The sequence below is a fragment of the Capra hircus genome, chromosome 18, assembly GCF_001704415.2.
Source record: "Capra hircus breed San Clemente chromosome 18, ASM170441v1, whole genome shotgun sequence".
In the NCBI taxonomy this organism is placed as follows: domain Eukaryota; kingdom Metazoa; phylum Chordata; class Mammalia; order Artiodactyla; family Bovidae; genus Capra; species Capra hircus.
Window position 1 is genome coordinate 44,702,289 of NC_030825.1, and position 17,216 is coordinate 44,719,504.

Consider the following 17,216-nt stretch of genomic DNA (forward strand, 5'->3'; position numbering starts at 1 on the left):
CTGTGTCAGCACCCTGGCCCCCCCAGTGGGCATGGTGGGCAGATGGACTTGCTGGGGGTTGAACTCGGGAAGAGGGTGGAGTAGTGAGCCCCTCTCCAGGGCTCCAGTGTACACAATACACCTGGGGGGTCCCCATCTGCCTACCCCGACTCCATTCTGGGAATCCTTTTCCAGAGAAGAAGGAGGGCCAGGGCTTCCCAGAATGTTTCCTGTGGCTTCTCCCTCCATTCATCCTGTGGGGTGCCAGAGCTGTCCCTGGACTGGACGTGGCCATGGGTACATCAGACCTAGTCCACGGTGAGCGCTGGTGGCACAGGCCCCAGAGAAGCTGGGCCAGGAGGCTTCTGCCCCCAACCTCATGCCTGTGGGGTCAGTGTGGGCCCGGTCAACTTGATGCTAGGCTTAGAAAGTAGGTACGGGGTAGAGAAAGCTCATGGGATCTCTTACAGGCCCCGAGGTCCCAAGAAGATGGTGCCCGATGCTTTCTCAGAGGGCAGAGGCTGAGGCACCAACTGACAGCAGCCAAACCCAAGCCATCCCATCTCAAAACCCCAGTTTCCCCACCTGTAAACCAAGCCAGGCCACTGAGTCCTGATACTCACTCCGTGGGGATTTAGGGGAAGAAAGGCAGTTCTGGCGGGAACCCCAGGCTCTCCTGGGTGGCTGAGCCTCCAGCAGGGTCTGGGGGAGAGGGGCACACCCAGCCAATTCTCAGTCCTCCACGTCTGTAGGGCAGGGTTGGCCCTGGACCCCAAGGTGCCAACCCCAAAGAAGGAGTGTCTGGTTCAAGCATCAGAACACCCCAAAAGTCAAGAGCCTCCTCCCGAGCCAACCAGGCCACCTGCTCCAGCCAGCTCCACACATGCCCCCCAGCCCAGGGGGGCCCAATAAGTTCCTGAGACAGGTGCACCACCAGCCCTGTTTTATGCACAGATCTTTCCAGGAAAAGCTAGCAGGGCAGTGCTGACAGGGGACCCAGTCCACATCTTCAGGGCTTCCTTACCAAGCCCTTCTAACAGTCAGAGCTCTTTTTATTTTTCCCCAGGAAAAAAATTTTTTTTTTTTTTTGCAAAAACACCTCCTCAATAAACAACATGTAAACAGAAACAGCTGCTTCAGGCTCCACAAATGTCTCATTGTGTCTTCAAGGGCTTGTCCGTGGCAGGCAGTGGGGAGGGCTGGCAGGGGCCATTTTCCTCCTCCTCTGGGGAGCCCTGCGGGTAGACCACGAAACACAGCTCCTGGCCCCAGCGTGTCACTGACTCTGAGGACAGACAGACAGACCAACACATGGACGCTGGGGTCTGACCCCGTGGGACAGGGGTCCTCAGGGAGCTGCTCTCTGCACGCGGGACCCAGACACGTGAGCCACGCCATGGGCAGACATCTGGTGGTGGCTGGGCCCTGTGTGGCCACCTCGGCTGCCAGGAGATCCCTGCTTTAGGGCAAACCCCAAAGAGGATCCTATCTCCAGGCCCCGCCCCTTCGGGGAGCTGCTCAGCTCACCTGTGAGTCTGTGCACACACTTTGGTTTGCTTCTCCAGAATGCTCCCAGGAAGAAGACGGGCACCCCCGTGAGGATGATGATAACGCCTACCCCACACACCATGGGCTCCGAGATGAAGCTGAAGACCAGCAGGAATGCCCAGAAGACCAAGTACGCCACGGGGATGAGGAGGTTCACCTGGGGGACAGCAAGCGGCAGTGCAGGACACCCCCCCCAGCTCTCCTGCCCACCCCCCAACCCTGGGGGTCTCGGGCCATTTCCTGGGAGCTGAGACCTGAGGAGCCCAGTTGGCTGAACTGTTGAGGGTTTGTCAACTTCAGTGCCTCTGAGCTCCCCACAGTGACTGTACGTGGACTGGCCGCTCGCACTTGGCTGGAGGTGAATGATTTTCAGTGTTCCACATTTCAGGCACTGAGCACTTACTTCTCCAGCTCAAGGATTGATATGCAAATGGGAGGACTTTTCTTTTAGCTCGCTTTCGGGGCTTCTGTTTTGTGTGGGCTCGTGGAATCCTCTGTGACCGTGTCTTAGCCTTATTTTCCTGTCCATGAAGTGGGAGTATTCACAGCACCCACCTCACAGGGCTGCTTAAGGACTGAATAAGCCAGTGCACACAGGGCCCCAGGCAGAGCCGGGCACATGGCAAAGGCTGGCCTCCCCATTGCTGCCATCGCTGCCCCTGGTGCTCAAATGGGTAAAGGGGTAGTCCTGACTGCTTCCGGCACGTGAGCCAGCCAGTCCTTCCCCGGCCTCACCTTGATGGGCCTGTGGAGCGCCGGCCGCCTCCAGCGCAGCACGAGCAGGCCCAGGATGGTGACACCATAGCAGAGGTAGTTGATGAAGGACACGTAGTTGATGAGCGTGTACGTGTCTCCCACGAGCATGATGACTGCCGTGGCCCCGCACTGGGAGAGGACCGGGCTGAGGGCTGGCTCCCACCTGCCTCCCGTCAGCCCAGGAGGGGCCCTGGGCTGGCCAGCTCGGTCCAGGACGTCGGTGAGCCCGGCCCTCCCCTCCGACAGGGCCAGGCCTCACCCCCCTGCCACCACCCAGGCTGCTGCGTGGCCCTGGCTTCCCTCCCTGCCAGTCTGGTCCCCCAACTTACACAGACGAGGAGGGCGGGAATAGGGGTGCAGCGTCTGACGTGGATCATGGCTAGCAGGCTGGGCAGGTGCCCCTCTCGGGCTCCAGAGAAGCACAGTCTGGGGGACGGGGACAGATGGGTGGGGCCATGAGCCTGGCCCAGGGCCTCCCTGCCGGCCAGAGCCTGACCTCAGCTCTGGACCTGATGGCCCTCTTGAGCTGCCACCTCTGACCGCCTGCTCCAGCAGCCCCACCAGGCAGTTTTTCCCCTCATCCAGCCTGCCTCCCTTCTGCTTCCTGTTCCTCAGAAGTGGGATCAGGTCTCTGCTCCCCGGGAGTTCCTCGTCCCACTTTCAGGCGGGCTCCACCAGGCGGGATCTCCCTTCCCCCAGCACTGCTCCCATGCACAAGGGCGATGGCCTGGCCTCACCCTGACCACCCTCCCTCCAGCTTGGTCACCTGGAGGAGGTGAACAGGTAGCCATTGATCCCTCCAAAAGTGGAAAGTGCCACGGAGACGGGCATGACCCAAGAAAAGTAGCCCAGCAGCTTCTCCCCGAAGGTCTGGGTGGACACAGAAGAGAAGCGGAGCGTGAGGTGGGGCGGGGGCTGGGCAGGAGCCAGGGACCAGGCGGGGGCCCCCACTCACCACGGCCACGGCATTGGAGGCCAGCAGCTCCTGGGGGGACATGGCAGTGAAGTAGGCGACATTGGTGAAGGTGTACACAAAGGTCACCAGGGGGATGGAGATGAAGATGGCACGAGGTAGGTTCCTGGGGACAGTGGTGGAGCGTGTCAGCGTCGGTTCTTGCGGGGCTGGGGTGGGGCCTCAGGGTGGTACGGGGCTTTGGCCCCATCTCCTGGGGGGCCCTGGGGCAGGGGAGAGGACAGCCCTGCAATCTGTCTGTCTCCCCACCACTCAGCAGCCCAGCCTTGGCACAGCCTGGTAGGAGGAGGAGCCACTAATATCCTGGGGGAGGGGGCGGATCTCATGTCTGCACATGAAAAGAACGTTGCATACAGCCAAAATCAGCTTTGAAGCTCCTCAGAGTGTCCTTAGAGCTCAGTCCACAGGCCAGGGTCCCTGGGGACTCCCATCAGCATCCCCCACCCCCAGCCCCAGCTGTAACTGTTCACCGTCAAGGTCCCAGCCGAGCATCAGACAGAGCCATTGGCTTCTTTTCTAGGGACCATGTTGTGTGCACATGTGTAATTTTTTGGCCAAGCACATAGCTGGATCCGTTTACAGGGAGACAATGAGACTCAGTGTTTCCAAGACCCAGCGAGGGGCCGTGACTCATCCACAACCATACAGAGCAGGGTCAGGCTGGAACACAGGCCTCCCGGCTGCCTTTCCAGAGCCTCTCGTGGGGATCAGCAGCGCAGCCAGGCTGATGACCAGCCCTGCCGGCCATAGCTGACCGCGGGCCTGTGTGGGGAAGTCGCCTCTCCCACCCCTTCCCAGGGCTAGGCTGATGCCTCACTCACTTTCGAGGGTCCACCAGCTCCTCTGTGACGTAGTTGAGGAAGTTCCAGCCGCTGAAGGCGAAGGAGCCCTGGAGGAAGGCCAGGGCCAGGTGGCCCACGGATGGCGTCATCCAGAAGTCAAAGGCGTTGCTGGGCCTCAGCTCCTCGAAGTGTCCTAGGGGGTCCGGAGGCCAAGGGTCAGCATCATCTCCCTGGCCCTTCGCCCAGCCCCACGCCCGGCCCTACCTTGGAAGATCTGGACAAAGCCCACGCCAATGATGAGTGAGAGGGCCAGCAGCTTCCCGCCGGTGAACACATCCTGGATGCGCGTGGCCCAGCGCACACTCGAGCTGTTCACCCACGTCAAGAGCACTGCAGAGGAAGGACAGGAGTGCGGGTGGGTGAGCAGGCACCCGAGGCCGAGCCCCTCATGGTGGGCCACGGCCAAGTCCAGCCCCGGCTGCAGGACGGGGTGTCTGATGCAGCAGCCCGAGTGCCAGAAGCCACCCCCCCCCCGCCCCCGCCGAGGCCAGCTTCACGGGGGGCTGGCAGCTGGAGGGATGCCCCCTCCCAAAGTCCTCCCGCAGGGGACTTCCCCGGTGGTCCAGTGGTTAAGGCTCGGCTTTCCAATGCAGGGGTGTGGGTTCGATCCCTGAGTGGGGACCTAGGATCCCACAAGCCTCCAGGCCCAAAAGCCAAAGCATAAAACAGAAACAATCTTGCAACAAATTCAATAAAAACTTTAAAAATGGTCCACATTGGGGAAAAAAAAAAAAAGGCAAACCCCCAAGTCCTTCCCTGCAGGGCGGGTCCTGGGGACAGAGGCCCTGCCCACCCCCACGACTGGGCACTCACTCAGGCAAGCCATGGAGAGTGCACGGGAGGCGGCGGCCGGCGGGATGCAGTTGGGGAACACCGGCTGCAGTACGTAGTTGGAGAAAGTCATGGAGATGACAGCCAGGCTCGTGGGGTACATGATGAGCACGGCGCTCCAGAGCAGCAGGAAGCTGGAATGAGCCAGGGCCCCAGTGGGACGGGCCTCCCGGGACCCTCAGGGCCAAGTGGGCCCAGGTGTGGGGAGCGGGGCTGCACCCTGAGTCCTGGTACCCAGGGCTGCTGTGGGCGCCCAGAGGCCGGCTTCAGTCTAGGGAGGCAGGGCCCACCTTGTTGAGGTCTCTGCTCTATTGATGAACTGTTTCAACAGAGATGATTGTACAGCACACACGGCTATGGGCTGTCTTTGGGCAGATGTGGAGAGAGACTAGGGAACCCACCCCTTTTCTAAGGATACCTTAGAAAAGGTCCTCAGCCCCAGGCTGTTCCTGAGCTGGGCTGGGCTCTCCTGGGACCTCCAGTCCTGGCTCTAGAAGTAGTCCCCAGCAGAGCCCTGTGGCTACAGATGGCTGACTCTGAGCTGTGAGCCCCAGGGGACCAGACCTTGCAGAGCACCCTGGTAGGGTGGGAAGGATTCAGGTCCCTTCTGCCAGAAACTCCCCTCTGCAGGGTGTCCATGTGGGAGTGAGACCTGACCTGTTCCTGGGGGCTCTGGCTGAACCCAGGGCAGCACCTGTCCGTGGGGGGGGTGCTGGACGCCTGTCCACCCCACCTTGAAGGTGGGCACTGCCTTATCCAAGGATACCAGTGGCCTCTGGGGCACCAAGCTCAGTGGCTTCCTCTTGGTCCTGGCCTTTGCTCTGTGGCCCTGCCTCCTTACTCCTTGCTGTACACATTCCCCCCACGCCCCACTCCTTTCACTTCTGGGACATCCTAGCACCCTGGCCCCCCTCTCATACTGGGTGCTCCCCTCTGCCCACCCGCCCACCCACTCAGTGTTAGGTGTCCCTGGGGTGGGGGTTGGGCCCTCCTCTCCCATCTTCTCAAGTATTCCAGCCACACAGCATGATTCTTCTGCTTTCGTGGGTCCCAGGCCCCTTTGAGGACCTCCTCCCCAGAGAAGAACACTCCCAGATACACCCAGAGGAGTGTGCACGCCCTGCCACACTCCATTCTCTTAAAGGCCCCTGACCACATCGCTTAGAACCACCCTTTAAGTTCTTCAGCCTAGACTTCTCTGTGCTCCAGACACCCCACCCAAGGCCTGACTGAGCATCTCCCAGGTGTGCCGAAGACCCCACCCAAGTGACAAACCCCAGCCTGAAATCTCCCCCTCCTGATCAGGAACCCCCATCAGTGGAGTCTCCCTAAACCCCTCCCTCATGCCACACCGGCCACCATGTCCCTGCGATTTGGACCCCTAAATGGTTCTGGAATCTTCCTAGACCTTTGTTCAGGCCCTCAGCATGGCTCAGCTAGATGGAGCTTGGGTTCCCCTCCACCCACAGGCTGCCCAGTCCCCGCCAAGCCCTGGTGTCTGCCGTGGATGTGACCTCGCTTCTGGCTGCGGAAGACAGCTTAAGCGCCCAGGCTACCACCCTCTGTACGTGCACCCCATCCTTCCTCACTGGTTGGCCAAAAAATCCCCACCTCCCCCTTCAAGCCTCAGCACAAACGTGTTTTCTCCAGCAGCCTCCTCCGGGTGATGGGCAGCTATTTTCTTGGCTACTGGGCAGCTACCTCTTACACTTTCAGAGCAAGGCTCCTCCTGGTCCTGATCACATTGGAGGGGTTTCCCTTTTGCACTGTAAGCAACTTGACGACTGGGCCGGACCCCTTTATCACTGCTTCCCGGCCCTCAGCAAGCAGCAGGTGCTTAGCTAACGTTCATGGTGACTAAAGGAAAAGTAGAAGTCATTTAAAGAAAAGTTCTTGCAGAGTGTTAATAGGAATATCATGCCCCTCACTGCCTGCATGCTGACAGCATCTAGGGGTTTTCATAGTAAGGACTTTCTCACCTGTAAACACCTGGGAGGGAGGTGAGGCTTATTTAAAAGGTAGCACAGAGAGGTCAGGGGCCAGCTAGTGTCTGGCTGGATTGGCATGGGCGCTGGCCCCACACACCCTGGCCTTAGAAGGCCATCCAACACTCCCTCCTTCCCTCCACCCACTCCCATGACCTCCCCAGGATGTGAGAAGCAGAAGAGGATACTGGGGTCCAGCGCCCAGCAGGCCATAGGTTCTGGAGAGGCTGTCCCCACCCCCAGCTGCTGGAGCCCCACACTTACCCAGCCAGGCCCCCAAAGATCTCAGTGACATAGGCGTAGTCCCCGCCAGACTTGGGGATGGCCACTCCCAGCTCTGCATAGCAGAGTGAGCCCAGGGCAGTGATGCCTCCACCCAGGACCCAGACGAAGAGGGCCAGACCCACAGAGCCAGAGTGCTCTAGGACCCCTTTGGGGGAGATGAAGATGCCCGAGCCAATGATGTTTCCTGTAGTGGGGAAAGGTAGGGAGGGGTCAGGTCTGGGGTGCCCCCAGCAGGCAGCCTCTCTGCGCAGCTCTAGATGCTGCAGTGAGGAGGGGAGCTTGGGCTGCTCCCTGGAGGGGGGCCTGGAGGCATGTGGATGCCACGGGCCCCTCAGACCCTGTAAGCCCCACTCTGGCCACTTCATTTCCCCTCCCCAGCCCCTGACATGGGCAGTGACACCTTTGTCTGTCCAGACAGCTCCAAATTCCTCTGCCTCTCACTCTCACGAGGTGGGCCAAGCCCAAGCAGTGGCAGCCACTCCGGTGCCTCCCCAAAGGGCCCAAGCGCAGCCCCTCAATGCTGCCCAAGGCCTCCAGGCTTGTCAGCCTCCAGCCACCTCCTTCCTCCCGGTCTGCTGGCAGAGCCGGTTACTTAAAGCAAGACCTTGACCATGATACTGTTGCCACTTTCTTATTGGCCGAAATCCAAACTCACAGTGTCTTGGGGACTGGCACCTCCTCCAGCCCTCCTCGACCAGCTGGTAAGGTTCCCCCTCCCTCTTCACAGCTCCAGACCCTGCTCCATACTCTCTTTATCTTCCGTCTCCTGTTTCCCTGTCAGAGAGCCCTTTGCCTGCTGGGCTCCTCCTTGACCTAGAACCCAGACTGTGGACACAGACTCAGAAGAGATCTGGTTTCCTGGTGTTCTTAAAATGGTTCAGCTTCTGGGCAAAGGGCAGTGGGGTGAGGGGGAGGACCTGGTGCATTTTCAGGGATGGGGTGGATGGTGGCAGGCTGGCAGGACTCGGTTGGCTCAGCCTGGGGTCTGGGCACAGATGCCTCTCCCTTGGGAGCAGCCACTGGCTGCAAACAGGAGTTACTACTCACATCCCAGGACCACAGTGGGAAGTCCTGGTTGGGGGCTCAGAAAGCCAGGACTCTCTCCTAGCTCAGGTCGCCTCCAGAGTCCTGCCTGCACGACAGGGCTGTAGTGAGGATTCCGTGAAGTACTGTACAGGAAGCCTCAGCTCATTCACAGCTGCATCCAGATGGTCTTTGCATCTCTGGGTGATTGTGTGTGTACTGTCTGAAACCTCACCTAGGGCCTCCAGCACATAGTAGGTCGTCAATACACATCTGTTGCGCAAACTATGGGATGAGTGAATGGCTTGAGGTCCAAAATGGCACCCGTGCCCCGATGTGAGTGACCAATGTTCTCATCTGTGAAGTGGGTGCAGCTGTCTCCACTCGGCCCTCCCAGAAGGGGACTCTGGGCAGGAGCAGAGGGGGTGGCTGGCTTTCTAGGTTTGGGTGCCAGTGGAATCTGGCAGGTCATGGGTCACAAAAAGCCTGGCCTGCCCCTGGACTGACCCTTGAGTCTTGGAAGGATGGGCGCTGGTCAGGGTGGGGCTCTCTGTTGACTCGTGGGGTCTGGGAGCAGAACAGGGGGAGACCCTCAGAGAGCCAGGCCGCAGGCTGCAGAGCAGGCTCCCAGAATGAGCAAAATGCCGAGCGCCCACTTAACCCTGAGCTCCCTGGCAGTTAGGGCAAAGAGGACAATGTACTGGGTGACCTGGGCCTCATCATCTGTGCTTATGAATCCAGTCGTATCACTGGTGATGTACACTAGGGCCTGCCCAAGAGGAGATAACCCCAGAACCCACAGGGCATGGGCTTCCCTGGTGGCTCAGCTGCTAAAGAACCCACCCACCAATGCAGGAGACACAGGTTCGATCCCTGGGTCAGGAAAATCCCCTGGAGATGGAAATGGCAACCCATTCCAGTATTCTTGCCTGGGAAATCCCATGGACAGAGGAGCCTGGCAGGCTACAGCCCAAGGGGTTACAAAGAGTCGAATACAACTGAGCACGCAAGCACATACACACTCACGGGCCACATGAATAAAAAGCCACACTGCTGGGACCTGGGCCTCAGCCCCTCCACAAATGGCCCCATCTGCTGGGGCCCAGGTGGGGAGCGCCCGACCATGAGGGCAGAGTCTGCCGGCTCCACCTGCAGGGCCCACAGGCGGGTCTGGATGAGGACACAGCTGGGGCTGCCCATCTGCATGGACTCCCTGTTCACAGTCCTACCCCACCCCCACCCGGCCGACACAGATTTCCAGTCTGGACGGCCACGATGCCCCGCTTGGCTTTCCAGTCACATCCCAGGAGCCCCAAACACATCCAGATAAGGAGGAAAGAATTCCTGTCTCCCAGCCTCCCCCCAGGTAGGCTGTGCCCTCAGCTTGCCTCCAGGGGAGAAGGGCCACCTCCTTCATTCACCATGGGGCCCAGGGCCTCCGTGGGCTCTCGGGTTTCTAAAGGGTCTTTGAGTTCACTCTGTCCAGTAGTACAGCCTCTGTTCTCAGGACCTGGTGGAGCAGGATTTGCCAAAAGCCAAGGAGGTTGGAAGCCAGCGGGGGTTGGGTGGCCTTGGAAGGAGCTGGGTGCATCCAGGGCCCTGAGCCACGCGGCGCCCTCACCCCACCGTGGGGGCCCCCACCACCCTGTACAATTCAGCCTGACAGGGCCTCACCAGGGTAGCCCTTGGGGAAGCCACACCTGGCACCTCGTCTCCCAAGGCTGGGATCTGAAAGGGACATATCACTAGTCATTGCCCACTGGTTGGAGACTTGGATGCTGGGAACTGGGGGATGGGCCAGGGGTGGAGATTGCTATTGTTTTAGACACATGGCCTCAGGCTACAGTGCAGGACTTCTCCCCCCCCCCCCCATGGCTCAAAGGGACACGTGTGCCAGCAGGTGTCTGAGGTCTTTGGGGGCCTCTTCCTTCAGGCCTGGACATCCTCCAGCCTCTGCCCCGGGTCTGCGCTGGAAGGTGGCAGAAAACCCCATCGAGGTCCACTGGCTGCTCTTGGTACCATGTGGGTGGGATGGGGCTATGCAAGGAGCAAAAAGGCTAGGTGAAGGGCAGAGGGCAAGAAGGAGGGATGTTGCTGAGGTGTGCGCCTCCAGCAGCGGATGTTTAGGGGTGTGGAGAAGGGACCACAGAGCCGTAAGGGATGCCTGTCTATTGTTCCTGGTGGTGGAGGGTTCAGGCCTCCCTTCTCAGCCCCATGTTCAGGCCTGGCAGAATCAGCTCTGCAAGATTTGGTGAGCAGCAGGGGACAAGTCTGGGCTTCCCTGGTGGCTCAGCTGGTCAAGAATCTTCCTGCAGTGCAGGAGACCCTGGTTCAATTCCTGGGTCGGGGAGAGACCCTGGAGAAGGGATAGGCTACCCATCCCAGTATTCATGGGCTTCCCTGGTGGCTCAGCTGGTCAAGAATCTGCCTGCAATGCTGAAGACCTGGGTTGCATGGCAACCCACTCCAGTATTCTTGCCTGGAGAATCCCCACGGACAGAGGAGCCTGGCAGGGTACGGTCCATGGGGTTGCAAAGAGCTGGACATGACTGAGTGACTAAGCACAGTGGACAAGTCCAACCTTTGGGGGATCCTGCTCTGGAGGAAGCGGAGGAAGGGTGGGGACCATGGAAGGTGGGATGGGCTGGGGGATACTGCTGAGCACCTGGTCAGCTGTCTCAATGGGCTGGAGGAATCTGTGTTCCGAGGCCTCCATATTCCCATCCACCCAATGGGACGGCTGCTCTGCAGTCCCCACGGGTCCTCGGCAGGGCCAGAGCTCCCAGGCGGGTGGTGAGGATGAGTCCCCCCGACCAGGGGCCCCCCCTCCAGTATCCTCCCGGCCCTCTTCCCTCAGCCCAAGCTGGGTGGTTTTTTATCACATTAAGATGTTTGGCCTGATGGGGCTTACCCGGCTCCGTGGAGGAATGAAGAAAGGGCCATTGTTCCCCCGGCTGCTGCAGTGCGTGCTGACCTATTTCTGGGAGGCAGTGGCCGACTATGGAGGTCGCCGGGGTAGACCACGAAGGTCGTGCCGGTGGAAGGGGCTGGCTGCCCTGGGTGTGTGTGGGGGGAATGTGCAGAGTCTGATTCAGGGAGGGGTCGGTGTGGTCCTGTCACCACCACCCCATCCCTGAACAGGAGTCAGCTGTGTGACCTCAGGCCTGTGCTGCCCCCTTTAAGCCTCAGGTTCCTCTTCTGCCAGGAAGGGCCATGGGGCTCGGGGGGCAGCAGAGGGCTGGGGCAACCCTGACTTTGGCAGAAGTACTGCTGTGCAGGATGGATGTGTCCTGCACAGCTGCCAGAGGAAACACGGCCTGCTCAGGGCCCTCTGTCCTCCCCTGTGGCAGGTCTCTTCCCAGCTCACTGGCCACCTCCAGGAAGCCCTCCCTGATCTCCCACCATGATCTCTATAATATGGCCCCTCCTCCTCTCCCATGGTGCCTGGAGGATGACCAGGAAGTGATTACTGTATTTTCCATCCTGGGTGGACCCTGCGTTCCCAGAGGGCAGGGACTATGCCCTGACCTGCTGAGATAAGGAGTTTGAGCCCCCTAAAAGGCCTAGGGCCTAGGTCCTCTTACATATGCCCATCTTTTCAGTGAGCATGGCTATGATGGGGCCTCCTTCTGCCACACTGGCCTGCTGGCCTGACAGAGAACAGCTCCGGGGCTCCTGGGCCCTGTCAGGGACTGGCGATGGGCCAGGCCTCCTTCCCTTGCACTGGGCAATGAGTCCCAGCACCTCCCCATTAGGATGTGACCTGTGAGATTTCCAGGGAAGAACTCAAAATTCCTGCTGGTAAGTCCCAAATGTCCTGGGACCATGGGCAGGGCCAACGACTAGTTGAGAACCCCTAAATCTGAATTCAAACCCTAGGTCCCTTGTGGTGGGGGGCTGTGGACAACTGCTCCACTCTCTGAACCTTCTCATCTGTAAGATGGGGAGATGGGGGAGTGATGTGGGTCCGTACTCATCCCGTCTGCTACCTCAGAGGTCCTGGGAAGTGTTTATGGGTAGTCCTTATTGCTGTCTACTTTGGAGACACCCAGCCACCCAAGCTGGCCTATGGAGACCTGAGCCCCTGGGGACCTCAACACCCTGGGGTCAGCAGCCAGAGCCCCGCTTTGGGGGCCTTGCTATTGCTCTGGGTGAAGCCGCTGCCTCCCAGTGTCCTGGTGGTGAGCACGTGTCAGGGACCCCTCTGGGGGACACAGGTGCCCGCTGAAGTTGTGGCAAAACTCCAGGGAGGTGAGCAGGGACATTTCCAAGACATGTCTGAAATTGCCAATCAGCTAGTGTGTACCACCAGACTGACCCACTTTCCTTATGAAAGACTGATGAGCAGAAGGACATAACTCTCTTCCCTGGACCTACTCATCTCACAGTCTTCCCAGATCAATGAATGGCAAACCAGGCCCCCAGCTGCTCAGGCTCCAATCCGCTATCACCTAGACTCTACTCAGCCATATCCTTCATCCAGTTCATCACAAGTCCTTTGGCTCAATCTTCCAGACATGCCCAGGACTGAACCTCCTCTCAGCACCTCCATTAGCATCACCCCACTATTATCTCTTACCCCAGTGACTCCTGACTGGGCTTCCGGCTTCAGCCCCTATTGCCCGCAGCCTCTCCCCCACAGTAAGCCCCAGGCCATGTCATGCCATGCCATCCTGTTCTATTCCGTCCTACTCCACCCCACGCCATCCCTCTTCTGCTCAAAGCCCTCCTCGGGCTCCCATCTGACAAAGAAAAAGAGGCAAGGTCCTTACTATGGCTGCAAGACCCACAAAGACTGGACCCCATCCCATGCCTGACTCATCTCCTATCTATAAACCTCTCTCTATCATCTTCTCACCTTAGCATGTAATCATGACCCCGTCAGCTAAACACTCAGCTGGCTTATCTTGTTTGCTCTTCGACTTCTCACGCTGGAACGTCAGCTCCAGGAGGATAGGGGTTTGTCTGTCCTGTTCCCTGTTGTGCCTCCAGCATCTAGAACAGGGCCCTGTACTGTTTGGTACCTAACTGTTGAATAGATGCATGAACATGACCAGTGCTGGCCAGCCCCACCCTTGTGGCTGGAGCTGCCTCAGCCCCCAAGGGTGTTCCAGAGCACACCAAAAGCATCTGACCCTGGGCTGGTGGCAGCCTCAGGTCCCTACTTCCCTCATCTGCAAACTGGGGCTATGGTGAACCAAACACAGGCTGGTGGGCGAGGGTTCTGAAGAGGGCTATCCTGAGCAGCCCAGAATCTCCAGCCCCAGAGACAATGGAGGGACCTGGCCACAGCTGGATGCATAGGTACTGGCTCCTAAGGAGATGGGGTTCAGAAAGGAGACGCCAGAGCCCCAGAACACACTTGAGCCTGATCCACAAACATAGGCCAGATATTTGGGTCAAAGGGAGACAGTGGAGGCCAGGACAGCCTGGTCAGCAGACCCAGGTGGTTCTCACTCTGCTGAACCTGGGCACAGTCCCTCCTTGGGCATGAATCGGGGAGGTAGCTGTTTGCGGTCCCTGAGTCAGGACAAGGGATCCTGTACATACAGCCTTGGGTGGGGGTGAGGAGTCACAGGAGATTTCTCTGTCCACCTGTTTGTCTATTTATAGTAGAGTGAGGAGTTCAGTAAATCTTGGTTGGATGAGCTCCCAGCTTAATCCTCAACCTTCCCCTATCATGGGCTCTGAATCTGGCTCTGATTTTGCCCTGCACCACAGTAGTGCGAAGAAGCACGCTGGACTGGGAGAGGAGTCCAATTCTGGTTCCAAATAGCAAGTCCACCCCTTGCAGCAGGATCATTTAACTTTCAACAGCAGTTTCTATATCTATAAAGTGGTATGAAAATTCCCATCTTGCAAGGTGGGCAATCATGTGAGATAAAGGGAGACCGTGTTTTCATAATGTAGCCAGGTGTGGTTTTCTGAATAGATGGATGTAGTGATGTCTTGCACAGCTCCGGCCCCAGAGGACTCTTTTTCCTCCAGGCTGGTTCCCTATTCCCCTCCAGCTGTGCTTGCTTCAGTGGTCCTAAGCACGTTTTAGGTGGAGTCGTTTTCCAGCCCAAAGCCCTACTCAGCCTGAGGTAGGGGCTGCAAGGGGAGAGAATTATAGGTTCTTCTGGGAGAGTATTTGGAAGTTTTGGAGATAAGAAGAGCAGCTGCTAACAAACAAGAAAGATTATGAAGAAGGCTATAAAGTTCTCAAGACTTTTTAGGCTAAAATAGGACTCTTTGAAGATATTTTTTACTCTGACCAGGCTCCCCAGAGCAGGAACGTGGGATAAGACGTGGGAGATGTGGCCCCTGGAACAGTGAAGAGGGGACCTTCAGGGTGTCGGGTGGGAGATGATGGTGCAGTGATTCAGCCCACACCTGCCTCGTCTGTCACCTTCTGAAACAGGTCCATTCTCCCCTTGTCTGTTTTCTGCCCAGGCTAGCCTCCCACCTGCTGAAACCCTTCAAAACTCCCCAAGTAGGGTTATAGGACCACCCCTGAGTGTCCTGGGCTGCAGTCAGATCATCTGGGCTCTGTTTTTGAGTCTGCCACCCTTGGCTAAGTCACTCCTAAAGCCCAGCTCAGTCTTCAAGGTCTGAGGCCAAGGGAACAGTGGCCCTGAACAGCAAAAATGGCACGAGAGGTGGGGAAGCTGGGAGGGCAGACCCGTGCTGCACAGAAAAACTCCTGCTGAGTTAGCCTCATCTGCTCCCACCATCACCACCAGGGCCCTCTCAGGAGGCGAGATGAGCCAGCAGCCTCTGCCTGACTTAGGGGAGTGGGGATGGGATACAGGGAGAAGGCAGAGTAGGTCTATGCTCGAGGATTCTGGGTTTAGCTGAGGCAGCCCAGGAAGAATCACGTCTCTCTCTGCCCCTTCTGGGCACTGTAGCTGGTCAGCCTCTGGACTCCCTGGTCCACCCACGATGTGTTGGCTTCCTCTTGCTGGGGGCACAGCTCCTGGAGACGGTGTGGGTCAGGGCAAAGCTCTGGGCAAAGCTCTAGCCAGTACTCTGACTGAATCCCTGGAAGGAGCCTGTCCTCTCAGCAGACGGACAGGGGCACTCGAGGTCAAGAAGGGCTCCAGACCAGATCAGGATCAGCCCCTAGAAGATACCTTTCCAGGTGCAAGGGGGTGAGACAGAGGGGTACCTGCATAGGGGCTGTGTCCTGGGGCAACTCTCAGTGTGAGTGTGGGGGTTGACCAAGAGCTAGACCCCAGACTTGGCCCAGGAGCTCCAGTGCGGGGGCGGGGGCGGGCAGCGGAGGAGGAAGTGAAGACCCCAGACTGTCGTCCTGAGCCCCCAGCTTTTTCCATCTCCAGGGATCCGAGGATGAACAAGCAGCTCCCACTGACTGGGGATGGGAAGCATGAGCAGGTGATAAAGGGAAAGCAGTCGAAGTCCACTCCATTCATCCTTCCAGCCCGTGTCTCCCGGGACACTGGAGGTGGAACAGACTCCTCCCACAAGGGTGTCTGGGGCACCTTGTGTGAACACAGGTCTGGGTTAGCCAGTTCCTGAGGTGTCCGTGTTCATGACTTGGGACAGCAGGAAGAAAATCCCACCACTGTTTTCACTGGGCCCTGAGCCCTCTGCCTACCCAGAAGTCCCCATATGTGGGCAGGATGTGTGCACTCATTCTCAGGTGGGGAAGCTGGGCCAGAGAAGATGAGAGTGGGGTCCCAGCCCAGGAAGCCTCTCTGCAGGTGGGATCTGCCCACCCCAACTCAGCCACCCCATCACTGCTGATCCGCCCCCCTGCGCCAGGGTCCAGCTGCAAATCTTGGCACTAATTACATTCTCTGAACCCATTTCCACTTTGGGCTGTTCCTACCTGTCCAGGCTACCCACAGTCCCTCCTGCTTTGGAAGAATAAATCATTCACACTCTATGGCACCTGGACTCTGCACACTGTAGGAACTCTGCTGGAGCGACAAGACCCAGAACTGGGGGGGCCTTAGCAGGAGGCCAGCTTACAGTGTCCGCTCACTTGGCAAGGCTCCTGCACTCAAGGCAGGACCACATGTTAGAGATGATTAGACTGAGGGAAACTGCCCTGCAGAAGTTTAAAGAAATAAGGGTGGCAGGAGGATTCCAGCGGTGGATGGGACCTGCACCTCGTTAGAGCGCTGAAGTTCGGGCCACTTGGGAACTCTGCGGCTGCTGCGTGAAGGGAGACGCCGCATGTGCCGCGGGCGTGCATCCTTCATCCATGGTTCACCGTCGTGGACAGCTAGGCGCACCCGGAGAGTGGTGCTCCTTGTTCCAAGCCACTGTCCGCCTCAGGCCTCACCGCCCCAGGCGCCCGCCCGCCCAGGTCCCACTCACCGATGATGATGGTACAGGCGCTCACCAGCCCGATCTCCTTCTTGAGCGCCACCCGCTCCGAGGCGCCCGGGCCGGGACCCCGGCCGGGGGAGGGCGAGGGCGCAGGGCCCGGGTTCCCGCGCCCGCTCGGCTGCTGCGTGTGGCCGGCCATGTCGCTGTCCCGCCGCGTCCCCGCTCCCCGCGCTGCCCCGTCGGTCCGACCGGCCGCCTGTCCGTCCGGCTGTCGGTGCGCGCCGCCCTCGCAGCCGGGACAGCGCCCACAGGCGGGCGCATGCGCGGGCGCGGGGCCCGGGCCCTGAGCCCCGGCGGCGGGGGCCAGGGAGGGGCGGAAGGAAGACCGGCCGGCAGCCCCCTCCCCCACCTTCCTTAAAGGGAACTCTCCCCCCCTCTCCGTGGCTCTCCCCGTCCCATCCCGGGCCTGGAAAGAAGGAGAGGACTTGGGGCAGACTTAGGAAGAACTTCCCAGACCCAAGAAGGCTTAAGAAGTGGGTCTTCCCGCTGCCTGAGTTACAGCCATTCCTGGGGTGGGGGTAGGGGAGCAGGGCTCAAAGGCAGGACTGTCCCTGCCCTCAAGGAGACTGAAGGAAGCTGGCCACCATCATAGCCGTCTGTGTGCTGAGATCCCCTGTGCGCCAGCGCTGCCGGACCCCTTACATCCTGGCACGG

The 17,216-nt window shown here is 59.2% G+C and overlaps 1 protein-coding gene across 4 annotated transcripts; it reads right to left on the bottom strand.

Annotated features, from left to right (window-relative positions):
- Positions 48-16,837, bottom strand: SLC7A10 (solute carrier family 7 member 10). 4 transcript variants are annotated; one of them, XM_018062274.1, is made up of 11 exons: positions 16,551-16,788; positions 7,179-7,383; positions 4,912-5,063; positions 4,303-4,428; positions 4,078-4,231; positions 3,239-3,362; positions 3,050-3,153; positions 2,613-2,709; positions 2,263-2,412; positions 1,507-1,684; positions 48-1,214 (listed from the first exon to the last, which is right to left on the bottom strand). In XM_018062274.1, the coding sequence occupies exons 1-11, from the start codon at positions 16,699-16,701 to the stop codon at positions 1,000-1,002; spliced, it is 1,656 nt and encodes a 551-aa protein (XP_017917763.1). In that variant the 5' UTR covers positions 16,702-16,788; the 3' UTR covers positions 48-999. The 4 variants fall into 4 exon arrangements, with proteins under 4 accessions (XP_017917763.1, XP_017917766.1, XP_017917765.1 ...); XM_018062277.1 differs by lacking the exon at positions 16,551-16,788 and adding an exon at positions 11,134-11,338; XM_018062275.1 differs by having other exon boundaries at positions 913-1,264; positions 16,551-16,837.